Source organism: Ovis canadensis, chromosome 8, assembly GCF_042477335.2.
Source record: "Ovis canadensis isolate MfBH-ARS-UI-01 breed Bighorn chromosome 8, ARS-UI_OviCan_v2, whole genome shotgun sequence".
NCBI lineage: Eukaryota > Metazoa > Chordata > Mammalia > Artiodactyla > Bovidae > Ovis > Ovis canadensis.
The window spans coordinates 71,421,046-71,436,250 of record NC_091252.1 but is presented as its reverse complement, the minus strand read 5'-3'; the positions used below and the strand labels follow the sequence as shown (position 1 = coordinate 71,436,250).

Genomic DNA, 15,205 nt, shown 5'->3' with positions numbered 1-15,205 from the left:
ATATTAATTGATAATAATGCTGCCCATAACCATAAGAAGTGCCCTTAATAAGTCTTTGGCTGAGTACTGATCTGCACCTGCATGGGGCAAAACCCCATAAGGAAAGAACAGTCAGAAATGAATAGGCTACCCAACAGAAAGAGGATAGTTGTCAGTCCTGCCAGCCAGATGGAAAAGTCTCCTAATATGTGGGGCGTCGAGGGAGAATTATCAGGAGAATCATGCCTTGGTAGTGGAGCTTATTGAGCCCTTAGAGAAAAGTCTTCCTGAATATGCTCTAACAAAACTTGAAAGCAAACCTGAAAAGGGTCAGACCAATCTCAGGTCACTACCTGCCAGAAAAATGTCCAACACTCTTTAAAAGAGCATGAGAAAATCCAGCGCTCACCATAGTAAGCTACATACACATCAGTTTTCCAGGACTGTTCGTCAAATTACCATGAACATGGTGCGGTTTAAAACAAGAAAAATTTATTCTTTCACTGGTCTGAAGGACAGGATTCTGAAATCAAGGTAGCAAGTAAGAAGCAAAGGAAAGAGGTGCCTCATTGGCTGCAGTCTGGCACGAAGAAACTTCCTGACACTTATGGACCCACAGGAGCAGCGTTGGAGGAGAAAGTGCTCAAGTGTATGATTTATTCAATGTAGCTTAGTTGGTTGCATGACTTGGGGTCATTGTGAGTATTAATTTTTGGATTGCATCACGGATAACATTGCAAGGAACATCGGCTGTTAAGAAATACTAGTTAATGTTCCTTCAGCACAGTGGTATCCATTGAGAAGTCTTCAAAGGCAACTATTTTCATGAAAAACCTTGCAGAAGATAATACCAAGAGGAATTCACCTAAATGTCTTATGGTAGTCTAGCAGACTCTGCCTAAACCAAGATATAGTATCTGGCAAGCACTGCTAAGAAGTCTGAGAAATATGTCCAAAAACAAACAAAAAAGCTTGCCAATGACCCTTCTGCCATGAGTGATTATGCCCAACCAACTCAGCAAGCTTCAAGTAAGGGAGAGAACTCTGTTTCAAATATGTCAATAATAGTCAAAATGTGACCAAGTGGATTTTGTGGAAGATTTTATTTCCTAAACTTGTCATTACCAGTATGAGCACATAAACACATATTTTTAAATTTCTGTCAAAAAAGAAAGATTGCTAAAAGATTTCATAAGTCAAGATAATTTCACAAAGATTTCATCAGTTCAAGATTTGGGTCATAGGTGGCTCAGAGGGTAAAGTGTCTGCCTGCAATGCAGGAGACCTGGGTTCAATCCCTGGGTCAGGAAGATCCCCTGGAGAAGGAAATGGCAACCCACTCCAGTTCTCTTGCCTGGAAAATCCAAAGGACAGAGAAGCCTGGTAGACTACGGTCCATGGGATCACAGAGTCGGACACGACTGAGCGACTTCACTTCACTTCACTGAGGAATGAGGAGTTTCCCAGTGGTAAAGAACCCTCTTGCCAATGCAGGAGACGTAAGAGATGCAGGCTTAAGTCCCTGGGCCGGGAAGATCCCCTGGAGGAGGCCATGGCAACCCATCCAATAGTCTTGCCTGGAGAATCCCCATCGACAGACAGGCCTGGTGGGCTACAATCCACGGGGTCACAAAGAGCCCGACATGACTGAAGAATGATATTTGTCACACCTATGTGCAGACTACCATGTGCATAAAATGGTACATTATAGAAGATACGTTATAGGAGAAGAATAGAAATAGTATTAATTCATGACAAAACTGCATTAAATTGTGTCTTCCAATGCTTGGAGAATAAAGCTCCCAGTATGGCTTTACTTTATCCTAAAACAGTGAGATGACAATGAAATCTAATTGGAGATGGGGAAGACATACATGACTTCTGCCGAAGCCACTGCCAAATTAAAAGAAGCAAACTTTACTGTGTATACTGTGATGCTCAGAAGTGGTGAAAGTGTTAGTTGTTCAGTCATATCCAACTCTTTTTGACCCCATGGACTGTAGCCCTCTGTCCATGGAATTCTCCAGGCTAAAATACTGGAGTGGGTTGCCATTTCCTCCTCCAAGGGAATCTTCCCAACCCAGGCATCAAACCTGGGTCTCCCACACTGCAGGCAGATTCTTCACTGTCTGAGCCACCAGGGAAGCCTCAGAAGAGAGTAAGCGATCTTCAAATGAGAAGCTAATGATAAAAGCACACAGTGGGACTTCATTGGTGGTACAATGGCTAAGACTCTGCACTCCCAATGCAGGGGGCCTGAGTTCAATCCCTGGCCAGGGATCTAGATCCCACCTGCTACAACTAAAAGATCCTGCCTGCTGCAACTGAGACCTGGCACAGCCAAATAAGTAAAGAAAAATTAATATTTCTAAAAGAAAAAACCACACTGGAATACAAGCAGATTCTCACGATCCACGTGGCTTTTGTCACGTGTCTTCAGCATGATGATAGAATGGTCAATATTATAACTCCACTGCCGCCCACATGTGGGCTGTTGGCATGTGAAACACACTGAGTTCTCAGTGGACAGCAATTTTTCACCTAAATGTCAGTAATGGTGTGACAAAACAGGGCAGCTTTGGGAAATGTAGTCTCTGTCCTAAGGGTGGTGGTAGTTGCAGAGTTTAGTGATGAGGACATTGTTTCTACATCAGGAGATAGATTATAAGGGTGTGGAACACAGTGCCGTTAGCTGGGTGCCAATGAGGTATTGCCAGTTTGCAATACCATGAGAGGTTGGTAACTCATGATTCGCTTGACATCATCACCTTATGCAACTGTAACAGCTGTAACATAGAAGGGTACCTAAACAACAAAAATGTATTTGCTCACAGTTCTAGAGGCTAGAAGTCCAAGATCCAGTAGCCGGCCAGGCTGGTTCCTCCTAGCCTCTCTCCCTTGCTGGTTCCTCCTAGCCTCTCTCCTTGCCATGCAGACGGCCACCTTTTCGCTGTGTCCTCAGGGGGACTTTTTCTCAGTGCACATGTGCTCATGGTATCTCTTCCTCTTTCTACAGGCATGTCAGGATGAAGAACAATAGGAACAAATCCCCAGGCGGGTTCTGGGACGGGGTCTTAGGTGCCCTGAAAGGGGCACGGTGGGCCTGCAGGTGACCCAGGGGTCAGTCTTCTCAGCACAGCCGACTGCCCATGTGCTGCTGTCGAAAAATGTGCCTTATCTCTCATGAGTGATTAGGGTATCATGTCCCTCGTCCTGTCCTCTGCTGCTTCTTTCCCATGTTCGATACCAGACAAAGATGGCCTATACGTGTATTTCGTTTAAAAAAAAAATACGAGTTTAAATCCTGATTCTGCCACTTAACTAGTTCACTTTAAGCAAGTTACTAAATTTCTCTGTATATCAAATTTCTCATTTATGAAACTGAAATAAGACTTTATGCCCTCAACAGGATTGTCACAAAGGTTGAGTAAGAAAATTCACATAAGCAGCTAGCAAGGGACCCAGCACATGGCAGGCACATTTTAATTAGCTTAATTCCTCTTCTGTGATAGGGCAACACAGGAGAATTCAGGAGAAGAGGTTTAGAGAAGGAAGAAAGGAGGAAAAAATTAAGTCTCACTTGTACATGAGTGAGTTGGCATCAATATACTGAAAGTTACAAAAGATTTGTCAACTTTAAACAATATCCTACATAACAGGTTTAAACTAGGGCCTATGCAAAGCAGTACAATAGGAATTGTATTTTTACCATTTAATATAATCATCATTACTGCCCTTGTATTGTATATCATTACTGCCCTTATATTGTATAGTGACAGCAGTCAATTCCAAATGTATCCATTAAAATCTTCTGGTTAATATGTTAATAAATATTTTAAATTAATTAAAGGCACCACAAAGAGTTTTATAAGCTGTTACGGAATTTCTAGCTTCCTATGGCCCATAATGTAAGTCTGAACCTTCCAGCATGTATGATCTGGCACCTACTTACTCCTGAAGCCTCGGCCTTCCCACTTTCTATCCAGATTCTTCCCTCTAATGCCAGACTCCCACCATATTGAACTATTTGGGGTTTCTGTTCCCTGGACTCTCACACATAGGGTGCAGTGCCTGGGACATACTTTTCCATCTTTTCACCTGGCTATTTCCTGATTATCTGTCATTCTCGGCAAAGCCTAAGCAAGGTACCTCTTCTAGAAGTTATCCTATTTATCACTGTATGTTCAGTCCCTAACACAGAACCAGGCACATTAGGATTTCAGTAAATACTTGTTAGGTGAATAAATCAGTACTCAACCTAAATGCTATGAGTCGGACACGACTAAGCGATTTCACTTTCACTTTTCACTTTCATGCATTGAAGAAGGAAATGGCAACCCACTCCAGTGTTTTTGCCTGGAGAATCCCAGGGACAGGGGAGCCTGGTGGGCTGCCATCTGTGGAGTCGCACAGAGTCAGACATGACTGAAGCGACGCAGCAGCAGCAGCAGCAGCAGCAACCTAAATGCAAAGGGTCGTAATGATAGTTTTCCATTACATTACAGTTGTATAGCCTGTAAGTTTTCAAATTCTATTTGCATAGGGAAAAAAGTGGAAGTAGTCTATTCTTTATATTATATTATGTGCTACTTTATACACTGCATCATGTCTGAAGTGGGTTGAGGTTTGCTTCCTTCTTGAAACTGCTGTAAGGGATTTGTAGATGCCTCTGCAGCCATTCATTTTGAATTTGGTTTTTCAAAAGAAAAAAGAATCAAATATAGTGACTACTGTAACATAACAGAGAAAGAGGGTTCTCATAGGAAGGCCTTTCCTCTTAAATTTGTGTCTCTTGAAAATAAGCTTATCAAGGTATTTTTAAAGGTAGATTTAGATTGTTGATATGAAATACCAGAAAAAAATGGTATTTGCATAGAAATACATCACAAAAAGATACATTGACAGTAAACCCAGATGATCACAATGAAATTATGTAATCTGGTTGTTCCATTGCATTTTTCCTATTGTATAGAAGTGTTGACCTTCTGGAGACTTTTTTTTCTTTTCTGATGCCTCTGCTTAGCACAGGGAATGAGACCAAAGGTAGAATGAAACAATTTTAACAGTGAATGATGTGTGAGCTTCTTTTTTTTTATTTGCTTCACAAGTAATTTACTTAAAAAAAAATTAACATCTGCTATTTTGAAGCTAATCTTAGTGTATTGAATGCGCGTAACCATTTCTCAATCCCACAGCCTTTTATCTTGCTTCTCCTGCTGTGTTCCCACCACCCCTGATCCCATTAGCAAACCTTGAGACAGCCTCAGACTCACCAAAGTACTGCTTTGGTTTCAGCTGCTCTTCTGCAAGAGGAAGTGAATGTTGGGGGTTTTCTCTGTGGTACAGTTGTGATAAAGCTGTGGTGGTCTTATCTCTCCCTTAGGTAGTGGCTCTTTATGACTACACAGCGAATCGATCAGATGAACTAACCATCCATCGCGGAGACATTATCCGAGTGTTTTTCAAAGATAATGAAGACTGGTGGTATGGCAGCATAGGAAAGGGACAGGAAGGTTATTTTCCAGCTAATCATGTGGCTAGTGAAAGTAAGTTTTATGCTCCCTTCCTGGTTTACTAATATGGTATAACTGATAGTCCCAGATTTTATCATCTTCTGCTCTTTAACTTGCTGTCTTGTTACTTTTGCATATGTTTACCAATGGGGTATTGCTGTTCATTCTCATGTTGCAAAAAAAAAAAAAGAGGGGGGCATTAGTACACTCAAAAGCTATGACATTCTGAGATTGGAATGCCGGCTTCATGGACTTCCCTTCCCAGGGGACCTGCCCATCTCGCTACCAACCTCCTTCAGCCCCTTTCCTGGCCACCTGCTGCACACACACTGACGTCACCCTTCCTCCTGCCACTCCTAGGCTGACAGGCACCTAAGAACCTCTAGTTCTTCAACTCCCATTCTTTTTACGTTGTATCCCCAGGCTTAACTGGCACCTGATCAAAACAAAAAAAGGCTGCAATAGATTGTTCCATTCTCAAGTAAATTAAGCCCTCATTTGTGAAAGGAAAAAGAAATGAGCTGGAGAAGAAATTCTAAATCCGAGTTTCTGAAAGCTGTAGATCTGCTACCAGGCCTTGAGAAAAGAAAATAGAAGTAACACAGACAGCTTGAAAACAAAGGGTAAAGACTATGAAACAAGGGGATAGTGTAGCAGCACTTCTTCAGAGAAACACATCCCATGGATTGTCAATTCGCTGTGGGGTAGGAAAAGCAGAATGCTCAGGGGTCAGGAGAGCTGAGCGCTAATCCTGGCGTCACAGCTAAGACTGCCATACCTTCGTTTCTTCCCACAGAACAAGGAAGTCGAACTCCATTATCTCTAAGCTTTCTTCCAGAAGCACTAAAATCATATCGTTCTGTTAATTAAAAATAGAATAGAGGCAGCCAAGAGAGCACTCTCCATTTTGAATATTTACCAAGTCTTTTGTTTCTGCAAAGTAATTATTAAAATAATAGTTGGTTTGGGGCTGGTCTCAGAAACTCCATTCAGTCCAAACTATGGCTGAACAAAAGCACTATTAATTTCTAACGTCAGTTCTAAATTTTTAAAGGAAAAGAAATAAAGGAAAGGAGGAAGAATTTCTTCCATGAATCCTGGGTGCTGGGGGCTAGGCCCAGATAAAATTATTTTTCTTGGGGAACCACCTTCCAGGTCTGCACCCAGCCCTTCCCATGGCTCCCTCCCCAATGGCCCTGAATCTCACTATAACTCCTTCCCCTCCCTTGTTTATCTGCAGCTTTCAGGAAACTCCTCCCCTCCAAAGTGCTAAGTGTCTCGAAAATTATCCACTTTTCTCTACCATAAAAAAATTCTTAATTTCCTTTGTGCCATGGTTTTAATTCTTTTTCTCTGAGCATTAACGGTTAATGACTCTTAAACTCTATCTGAAATATACTTCTATGTTTAAAGGAGTATGCAGACTGGAGAAAAGTTACGGCAGTGTGGAAGGAAGAAATCTGGAGACAGGTTAATTCCCAGGCCTCTCCCCTCCACTCAGCACTTCTCACTTCCCGGTCATCTCGGACAGCCACCTGGATGTCCCAGTGATGGCTTCCCACAGCAGCTGGAATTCTGCAGGGGTAGCTGCTGTTTTTAAACCAAGAGCTTTCTGCACAGTCTTAGTCACTCTGGAGAATATCTTTCATTTTAACTAGATATTATAATCAGTTATTTCTTCCAGATATAAGTGGAAACATTTAAAGTATTTTTCCACTTGATGGTATAAAATGATTGTGTATATCCAGGCAGGAGGGTATTAGATGCTAACTTTAGAATCTAGTTAGTTTGCAGGAATAACCTCTTAGGTTTGCACATGTTGAAAAACTATAGATATTTGATCCACAGGGGATTAAAGATTCAATAAAACTTGGTTTTCTTCCATAAGAAGCAAAGTGGGACTTACCAAGCATACTACAGTAACCATGCTTGGTGGCTGTGTGCAGAAAGCAGTTCCATGTCTCAAGAAGTGGATGTCCTTCTGATGCTGTGATTCCTTATTGTACTTCAGAATAATTGATGGGGGGGTTTTGGCATTAGTCACTGCTTATTGAGAAAGGCTTGCAAAGGCCAGAACAAACAAAAAGTTTTCAGAAAACCTGAGAATATGACTGAATTCTCAGTTCATCAGGCGTTCTTTTCCTTTCCTTTTATCCTGCTTTTTACCTGAATGTAACAAAAACTCACCTGCCCAGTTTTAACATTTGAGGGAAGATGACTGTCAGCAGCATATTCCACTCTGAAAATAGTAGGAGAAATTCTCCTTTATCCAAAACCAGTTATACAAAGCAGATGCTCTGAGGGAGCGTGTGTGTATATGTGTGTATACATACACACATAACCTCTTTCAACCATGCAGTTGAAAGCCCTATCTAATAAGAGAATGATATAATAGAAGACATTGGTACCTTGTTATCACAAAGGACATTTCCCTTGTATCTTAAGCCACTGGAAAGGGAAATTAGATCAGCCTCCATTAATCACATCTAACATCCTTTCCAGTAAGAGACAAACCCGTAATAAAATCAACCTATACACAAAGCCCATTAATGTAGCTCATAATTTTAGAATTTTGGTCAGGTTCAATTTTGGTTCAATTTTGAACTCTTTGTCTCAATTCAGAGTTGCCCATCATTTAACCAAAACAGATTTCCTTTTTAGCCTTTTAAAATTCCCACATAACTGTTTAGATTCAACACCATGCATATAAGTGGATTATACCTTAGATTATAAGAACTTTAGACCAAATACCATGAGTAGATTCTGTGTCATACATACTCCCAGTCCCATGTTTGTTTATTTCATACCATATTTGCAAATTATCCTTTATCCACCTCCGCCTGGCAAAATCCTACCTATCTTTTAGTCTGACAGCCCTGCTGCTTTTTCCATTAAGCCTTTACCCTCTGCACATCAGAACTTGTCTTTGTTACTGTCTCTGTTCAGAACAGTATCACACTCTGTTGTATATTGCAGTTCATTGTGAACACATCTGTCTCTGACTAGATTGTAAGCTCCTTGAGAGCAAAGACTGTCCTTGGTCATCTTCAGAGCTCCTCCAGCAGTACCCGGCCGATGATCTTGCATATAGCAGGTTCTCGGTAAATGTGTATTAAGATAAAACGAAATAAGCAGCTGCATGACCGCACACATAGTCAGTAAAAATGAGACTTCCTACATTTCTAAAACCGGCTGATCAAGACTTGCCTATTGTAAGTTGTGCTCTTTGGATAACAAAGACTGTGAGTGGCCTTAATGAAAAGTGCTGGGACACCTTATCGTGACACCAAGGACGTGAATAGCAATGTCTTTAGTAGCCTGTCTGCTCCCCTCCATTGTTGTTTTGCCCCCACAGAACGGCGCTCCTCAATTTGATGATGTGGATTCTTTGTTCCATTCTAGCACTTTATCGAGAATTGCCTCCGGAAGTAAAGGAGCGATCCCCTCCTTTAACCCCTAAGGAGAAAGCCAAAATGGAAAAAGCTCTTCCAGCTCCGCAGAAGGTAAATGTTTTCGAGTATATGTATTCCATGTACTTTGATTTTCACCCTCTCTGGATGAAATACTACTTCATTTTTCATGCTTATACCCTTCATTGTTTATATTATTATTTCTTCTAATATTGCCACCAACATTATGAAATATATAAGGCAAATCTTTATTATAGCCATTTTCCAGATAAGGAAACTGAGGAGGCTCAGAGAGATTAAAGTAAACCCCTAAGTCACAGCCCAAGTGGTAGGATGCGAACCCGAAGCGGAACTTGGAACTTCTAGTGTCATGCTATTTCCACTCAGTGCACATCTCTGCAGCTGTGATACTGGCACTGTCAGCAGCCTCACCTGAGGGGTCCACAATCATGCTAAGAAAACACTGGGGCCCACAATAAAGATGCTCCATCTTTCTAGAGCATTCCTCTTACTTGTTAGTAATTTTAAATGTTTTCAGGTTAAAATAAATATGGATATATAATCAGCCAGAGAAATGTCATGATTTTTTAGCCTGTGTGATCAACTCCTTAAGGATATCAGGCGGAATTCTGATGCTGGTAGTGCTTTGGTAGAAAAGTTTATAAGCACTGTACCACCATATATATTACTTATTTAACTTATTATGAGACATTAACTCTTACCTTAGGCTGAGTAACTTTGGTTCTTTTTGACTCCATAAACTGGCAGGCATGTACATGTATATATATATACATGGAGAAGGAGATGGCAACCCACTCCATTGTTCTTGCCTGGAGAATCCCAGGGACGGGGGAGCCTGGTGGGCTTCTGTCAATGGGGTCGCGTAGAGTCGGACACTATTGAAGCGACTTAACAGCATATATACACACACACACATGTATATAAATAAATACCATGTCATGATAGGCTTTCTGACAGTTGAACCTGTCATGTATTTTTCTGCCATTCATTCTGTATTTGTTGAGTGCTTACTTCTGTGCTAAGCACACTTTAGTCCTCACTGAAACAAGATTGAGTAGCCAAGGCACCTGCCCTTGAGGAGCCTACAGGCTGATACGTGAGACCTCTGCAAGCAGGCGATTTCAGCAGACTATGGTGGGAGCTATAATGAAGATCTAATCCTCTAAATATGCCCTAGGGAGTCCAGGAAGAGTTCCCGGAGGAAGTCAGGCTTGAGCTGAGGCTTATAGGATGAAAAAGGATGTGCTAGGTAAATGATCTTAGAAAAAACATTCTAATGGAGGGAATAGTTTGGGTAAGGTATGATATGGGATAGTTGTGTGTAGGGAGCACAGGGCCTGATGAAAAGAAGGGTAAGTGAAATATAGGAGCCAGGCCTAGCATGCTCTGCTCAGATGCTGAGACTGTAGCCTTCAGACAGAGGGGATTCCCTGGAGAAGGAGTGACTTGTACAGATTTGCAGGAGAAAAATACCCTTCCGGTGGCAGCATGGCGGTTGGATTAGAGGGAGCTGGGAAATTGGTGAAGAAGCCATTGAAAAGAATACATAAAAACCTGAACTATTAGAGATGGAGGGGAGATGTCATAAGGTAAAGTTGACAGGATTTTATGATTGATTAGATATGATTAATTAAGTTGGAATCTAGGATTATGCTAGGGCTTATTATACAGCTACAGGGATAGTGGTACCACAGAAATAATAAAGGAATAAGGAGAATTTGGGGAGATAGAGAAAGGGAATGTTGGGAGTAGGATGTGATGAGTTGTTACAGGTATCTTGATTTGTTAGTGGTGTCTCTAGAGCTCCAGATAGAAATATTCACTGGGGAGCTAGTAATTCAGGACTGGAATTTGAGAGACTGTAGAGCTTCAGAATAAAATGGGGGAGTTAATGTATTCATTGCATTACATGAAGAAAGTTGAAGTTTGTAATAAAGGAGATAGCATAGAGCAAAGAGTTCTGAGAGAAGGCAGTCAAGGACAGAATCCCAGTTGAACATTAACTAGGATTTAAGCGACAGTCAGGTGAAGGGCTTCCCTTGTGGCTCAGCTGGTAAAGAATCCACCCACAATGTGGGAGACCTGGGTTTGATCCCTGGGTTGGGAAGATCCCCTGGAGAAGGGAACAGCTACCCACTCCAGTATTCTGGCCTGGAGAATTCCATAGTCCATGGGGTCGCAAAGAGTTGAACATGACTGAGCAACTTTCACTTCATAGGTGAAGGGAAGATTAAGAAAGAATAATCAAAGGAGAAAGAAGGGGAAAAAAGAAGTGGCCTGGAAGCCAGGGGGAAAGAGAGGTTCAAGGAGGGTACAGTCAAGAGTGTCAGAAACAGCTGGTCATGTGGGGGTCTCAGCATGTAGTCACCAAGGACCTGGCACACAAGTGCTAGTGTCAGGGACTGACAGTACTGTGATGAGGATTGATGAATAGAACAGGCCTCCGCAAGTGAACCTGTGGAAGACATTCCCAGAGCCTCACTTGGAGAAAACCAAAGTGGTGGCTAGAAGGATGACCTGGTTCCAGGAGTTACTTTCTAAATACTGGAATGACATAAAAGCACATCCGGAGTTGTCAAAGCCAAGGGGACAGGTTCACGTTGAAGGCAGATAAAGAAAGCACACGTGGATCTTAGCAGAAGCAGGAGCTTTCCATTGGAAAGACCGGTTGATAGATTAGTCTTGGCTTAGAGCAGTGGTTCTCCACCGAGGGTGATTTTTGCCTCCCAGGACACATCTGGCAATGCTTGGAGAAATTTCTGCAAATATCAGCAAGGTGAGGGGTGCAACTGACGTCTAGTGGGTGGGGATCACAGATTTGGCTAAACATCATAGCATCCCCAGGACAGCCCCCTCCATAAAGGAGTGTTGTCTGGCCGTGCTGAGCATAGAGCTGCTGCTGCTGCTACTAAGTCGCTTCAATCGTGTGACCCCATAGATGGCAGCTCACCAGACTCCTCCGTTCCTGGGATTCTCCAGGCAAGAGTACTGGAGTGGGTTGCCATTGCCTTCTCTGGAGCATACAGCATTACCCCTCTAAAACAGGTAAACATAAAAGAGGATACAGGTAAGTTGATAGCGTGGAAGCTTAGAAATTGAGAAGATCTCCATGTTCTCCAAACCAGGAAGGCGGGTCTGCTTCCAGTGTGAGGGTCATAGGAGTGAGACAGGAGGAATAGTGACCGTGAGAATACCTGTAATGGCAGCAGGAGCGGGCTCACTGGGGACAGATAAAGAGATTCCTGAGTAGTTCTGAGAGCTACTGCTTGAATACCGTGAAAGCCTTGGTGGCATCTTTCTGTGTTGTTGGGTTATCCCCTCAGTAATCCTCAGCCTCTAGTCCGGGCAGTGGAGAAGGCAGATTTGGTCTGATGCATAATTGGAGGTTTTGTGGGTGTGACGGAGAACAAGAGGAGAAGAGACTTGATAGCATTGGTCAAGCAGTCACAGGAGTGACCCACCACGGAGGATCAGCCAGATAAGAAAGGACGTGGAATTGAGAGAACACTGGCAGACTTAGCAAGGTTGCAGCAAGCCACCCACACCCCAGTGGCAGCATAGCGTGAGACAGGAAAGGAATTAGCCAGCTGAAACGATGACCTGTAAATCCAGGAGCTATCTTACTTATTTAATATATCAGATGCCAGGCAGCTCAAAGTTATGATAAATCCACAGAGTTGTGTATAAGAGCTGGGGTGAAATTGAAGGACATGTCAATAGAATTGAGCTGGTCAAGGAATTAGAGTTATTGGTTGGGCAGGTTGTTCTCTTTGACGTTAAAATTCCAGGACAGTCATAAGAGTTGGGAGGAAGAGGGTACAGGTGAACCAGGAGCGGAAGTTCTTAATTCTTGTGTAAAGCAGATGTTTCAACCTTGGCTTCACATTAAAGTCACCTGAGAAATTTAAAAAAAAAAAAAAAAAAGGCCTGCGTTCACATCCACAGATTGATTTAATTGGGCTGGAATAGGGCCTTGGCATGGGTAGATTGCAGAAACTTTCCAGGTGATTTTAATGCACAACCAACATTAAGAACCATTGTGTAAGAGTGACCACAAGTCTGAAGGTAAGAGCTGCAAAGATACATAAAGGATGTTATAGCCAGATGTCAAGGTATAACATAACAACCTAAAATTAGCAGTGGAGAGCTAAGAGGAGGCCACTGTTAACTCCAGCCCCCGTGGTTCATGGCTAGCTTATGTGTGAATGAACAGCTTATGCTGCAGAGAATTGAAACACAAACAATTCTTGGTAAAACTCCAGTTACAGATCCAGCAAGGATTTATGGCAATGGTTGCCTATAATAGTATGGGGAATACAGTGGATGCAGTTGAAAGAATTGGCATGGAATTTGGCTGTGGGCAGATGTCACATGTGTAATAGTATCCATTGTTTGAAATTCACCGTATTTGAGAATTTAGGAAGATGCTAATATAAATTTAACCTAAAGACATACATGCAGTGAAAGCATTTAACACATCGGCATGGAGTCATCGTAACAACTAACAAGATTTGTATTCTGTGTCAGGAACTGGATGAGATGCTTTGAAAGACACGGCCTTTACTTGTGTTGGCTTACTGGTATTCCCACCTGTGCCTCAGGCTGAACTTGGACACTGAACGCACCTTAGTGTGTTCCTCTCCAACAACCTTGAGCTACTTCTCCCTCATCCAGAGGAGTTACAAGGAACTCCGGCAGTGCCTCACTGGCGGCAGTGTCTCACTGGCTGCCGCGCCCTGATGCGCCTGTGCTCCTATGGAAGGAGACCTCTTCCTGCCTCTGAGACTCCCCAGTTCTCACTGCCTGCCCCGCGCTTGCCGCACCGTAGTCTCAGTCTAGACTGTAACTGATTTTTTAAATTGTGTGTGCCTTGTCTTCTCACAGACTGATCTTCATGCTTGAAATAGACCTTTATATTATATCCCAACAGTTTTTCATATACCCCACTTGACCCTTGAGATCTGCTTCAGGCTGCCCCACTGCTGCCCAAACCCTAATTCTGGTAGATCCAAAGAACTTGTAGATGTGCACGTAAAACATTTAAAAACATAAATAGGTAGAGTAAGGATGTGTTAGAGGCTAGGAATACATTTAGGGAAAGAAGAAGAAAAATTCTCCTGGAGAAGATGGAGCTCAAATAAGGCTTTAAGGCTTAAGATACAAGGATTTCTTTTGTTGAAGAACATAATTTGATGTACTTTATCTGAATCCATGTATTAGACTACCAACCAACCAGTGAAGTTCCTCAGTCGTGTCTGACTCTTTGCAACCCCATGGACTGTAGCCTACCAGGCTCCTCCATCCATGGAATTTTCCAGGCAAGAGTACTGGAGTGGGTTTCCACGTCCTTCTCCCAACCCAGGGACTGAACCCAGGTCTCCCGCATTACAGGCAGTCACTTTACTGTCTGAGCCACTAGAATCTTACATATATGTATTTGTCTTCACATGTGGAACATACCACATGAATAGTTAGACACTGTTTTACATCCCTTTTGCAGAAAGTATAAAGAATGATCTAAGCTTATGTGAGAAGTCCCCGGGAAACGTTAATGCTGTCCCAGGTAACCAAAATGCCTTGGGTATACTCTTGAGTCATGATGCAAACAGCCAGCCCTTGAGAAATGTGTAACTGGGCTTCCTTAGCACCTGGCATAGTTGCATTTCTTCAGTTTAGTTTCTTTATCAGAGTATGTATGGTTTGATTTTATCAAGATCCTGCCTTATAAACCTACCACAAATTCTATCAGATGTTTAATTTCATGTGCAAGTTTTATTTTTATTATCATATATGAGATAAGTTTTTTCTTGAAAAAAGGACATGAAAAGTGATCTCTGATAAGCGACTAGAATTGAGGGCGAATTGGAGAATGGGTCCTAAGTTCATAGAACTATAGAATTGGTGACATGGAAGGAACCTTAGAGATCAACCCTGGTGATTCTAGTCAGCTCCTTTTTGTAGATGAGGAAACCAAGATAGATCCAGAGAGGTTATAAGGAGTTCGTTCAGAACAACCTTGCTGGTAGAAGCCCAGCCTCCGTGCTCTCAGGCCAGACCCTTCGACCTCCACGTCTAGTCAGCAACACAGGCAGACAGCTGCTGCTGCACAGCTAGCCACGTTTTGCATTACATTGCCTTTTTTTAACATGATAAGTTTGCTTATTGGCTGTGCTGGGTGTTTGTTGCTACACGGGCTTTTCTCTAGCTGTGGAGAGCAGGGGCTACTCCCTAGTTGCTGTGCGCAGGCTTCTCGTGGTGGCTTTGCTTGTTGAGCAGTAAGGG

The 15,205-nt window shown here is 42.5% G+C and overlaps 1 protein-coding gene across 4 annotated transcripts in view; it reads left to right on the top strand.

Moving 5' to 3' along the window:
- AHI1 (Abelson helper integration site 1) overlaps nt 1-15,205 on the top strand; it is a 223,063-nt gene that overhangs the window by 174,602 nt on the left and 33,256 nt on the right. For all 4 annotated transcript variants that reach the window (XM_069599286.1, XM_069599285.1, XM_069599289.1 and 1 more), the window contains 2 exons: nt 5,363-5,525; nt 8,895-8,995. In XM_069599286.1, coding sequence (XP_069455387.1) covers nt 5,363-5,525; nt 8,895-8,995 — 264 coding nt within the window. The remainder of the gene's footprint in view (nt 1-5,362; nt 5,526-8,894; nt 8,996-15,205) is intronic.